General features: G+C 55.4%; 1 protein-coding gene across 1 annotated transcript; it reads right to left on the reverse strand.

Annotated features, from left to right (window-relative positions):
• Window positions 1-217: 217 nt before the first annotated feature.
• LOC147985659 (uncharacterized) lies at window positions 218-886 on the reverse strand. Its single transcript, XM_087541684.1, has one exon. It carries the CDS (start codon window positions 884-886, stop codon window positions 218-220), a length of 669 nt encoding a protein of 222 aa, XP_087397810.1.
• Between the last annotated feature and the right edge of the window lie 897 nt (window positions 887-1,783).

The following is a 1,783-nucleotide window of genomic DNA, read 5'->3' on the forward strand; positions in this document are numbered from 1 at the left end:
CCATGATGAAGCCGGCTGCCAACAGACGGGCGATCTCTTCTCCAATGATTCTTCTCTTCTCCTCCGAGAGTCGGCGGAGGGGTTGTTTGACTGGCTTGGCATCTTCTCTGACATCTAGCTTGTGCTCAGTGAAATCCGTCGGGATACCCGGCATGTCTTTGGGAGACCATGCAAAGATGTCCCGATTCTCATGGAGGAAGTCGACGAGCTTGCTTTCCTATTTGCTGTCAAGGTTTGCACCTATGACAGCGCACCTCTCCAGGTGCTTTGGGTCCAACGGTATCTTCTTTGTCTCCTTGGCCGGCTTGAAGGATCCTTCGGTTTCCGACTCCTTGGGATCATGGGGGATGTCCGGCTGCTTGCCGGCCATGGCCACAACCTGGTCAAGGAGCCGCTTTTCGGCAGCGATCATAAGGGACTCGGCCAACCGGCTGCTGGCGGCCGCACAGTTGGACCACTTCTGATAATCTCTAGAGATGGTGATGACTCCCTTGGCGCTCATCATCTTCATCTTGAGGTAGGCATAATGTGGCACCGCCATGATCTTGGCTAAAGCAGGTCGGCCAAGCAGTGCATGGTACGGGCTTTCCAAGTCGACCACCTCAAACCAGATGGGCTCTCGGCGGAAATGGTCTTTGTCCCCGAAGAGGACATCTATCTGAATCTTTATGATTGATGAGTGAGAAAGGCCAGTAACTATGCCATGGAAGATAGTCCAACTGGGAAGGAGGTGCTTGGGTTTGATCTTCAACTTTTCCATGGTGTCACAATAGAGGATGTTGATGCTGCTGCCACCATCTATCAGGATTCGGGAGAAACGAGCGGCTCGCCTCTCCGCGGCAAAGGTGGCCTCCAACACCAAAGCATAAGAACCCAGAGAAGGCATCACTTCCAGGTGATCAGCCCAGCTCCAATTGATCGGCCTTTCTGACCAGTGCATGAACTCTAGGGATTCAATGGCTACAACATTCACCTCGCGAGACCGTTGGCGCCGACTGCGCCTGTCATTGGCCACACTGGTGAAAACAACATATGCCCCATGTTCTTCAGGGAATTTGCCTTGAATGGCGTCGACTGCTGGGTGGGCCGCCGACTGTTGGGGAGGCGGAGGCGGCTGGCCAGCAGGCGGCGGGGGTTGCACTCCTTCGCCCTTGGAGATTCGTGTGAGCCAATGACACTTCCGGGTGGTGTGGTTTGATGGCTTCACACCGCTGTGGAATTTGCAGGGAGCATCAAGAGTCTGCTCATAGGAGAAGGTGGGCAACCTGTTGGACTTGCCGCCCTTCTGACGCTTGGGAGGAGGCTGTCCTTTCGGCTACTGGTCTTCGGCTGCAGCCACCTGCCAGCTGGTGGAAACCGGCATCGGGGCTTTTCTCTTGTTGTTGCTTTGCTGCTGGCGCCGAGTGGTGTCACCAACCGGGGTCCGAGGAGCTTGAGGAGCCACCTTGCCGGATGCATCAACTTGAATCTCTGTCTTGATAGAGGAATCGATTGTGGCATATTTGTCTGCTATGATCAGCAGTTCGTCGAGGGTCGCCGGCTCGTCGCAGAGGAGCCGGTGTTTGAGCAAAGTGCCTTCTCTGCACTCGGCTGTGACGTACTCAATGACCTGCACCTCGTGAACGCCCTCGCAAGAGTTGCACAGCTTGGCCCAATGGGTGAGGTAATCGCGAGTCGACTCGTTGTGGCCTTGGACGCACAAGGAGAGCTGGCGAGGCTTGGGCGGCCGCTTGTATGTGCTGGTGAAGTTGCGGACAAAAGCTTCAGTGAAATCTACCCAGTT

This window comes from Triticum urartu, chromosome 2A (assembly GCF_056163025.1).
Source record: "Triticum urartu cultivar PI428250 chromosome 2A, HENAU_Tu73, whole genome shotgun sequence".
NCBI lineage: Eukaryota > Viridiplantae > Streptophyta > Magnoliopsida > Poales > Poaceae > Triticum > Triticum urartu.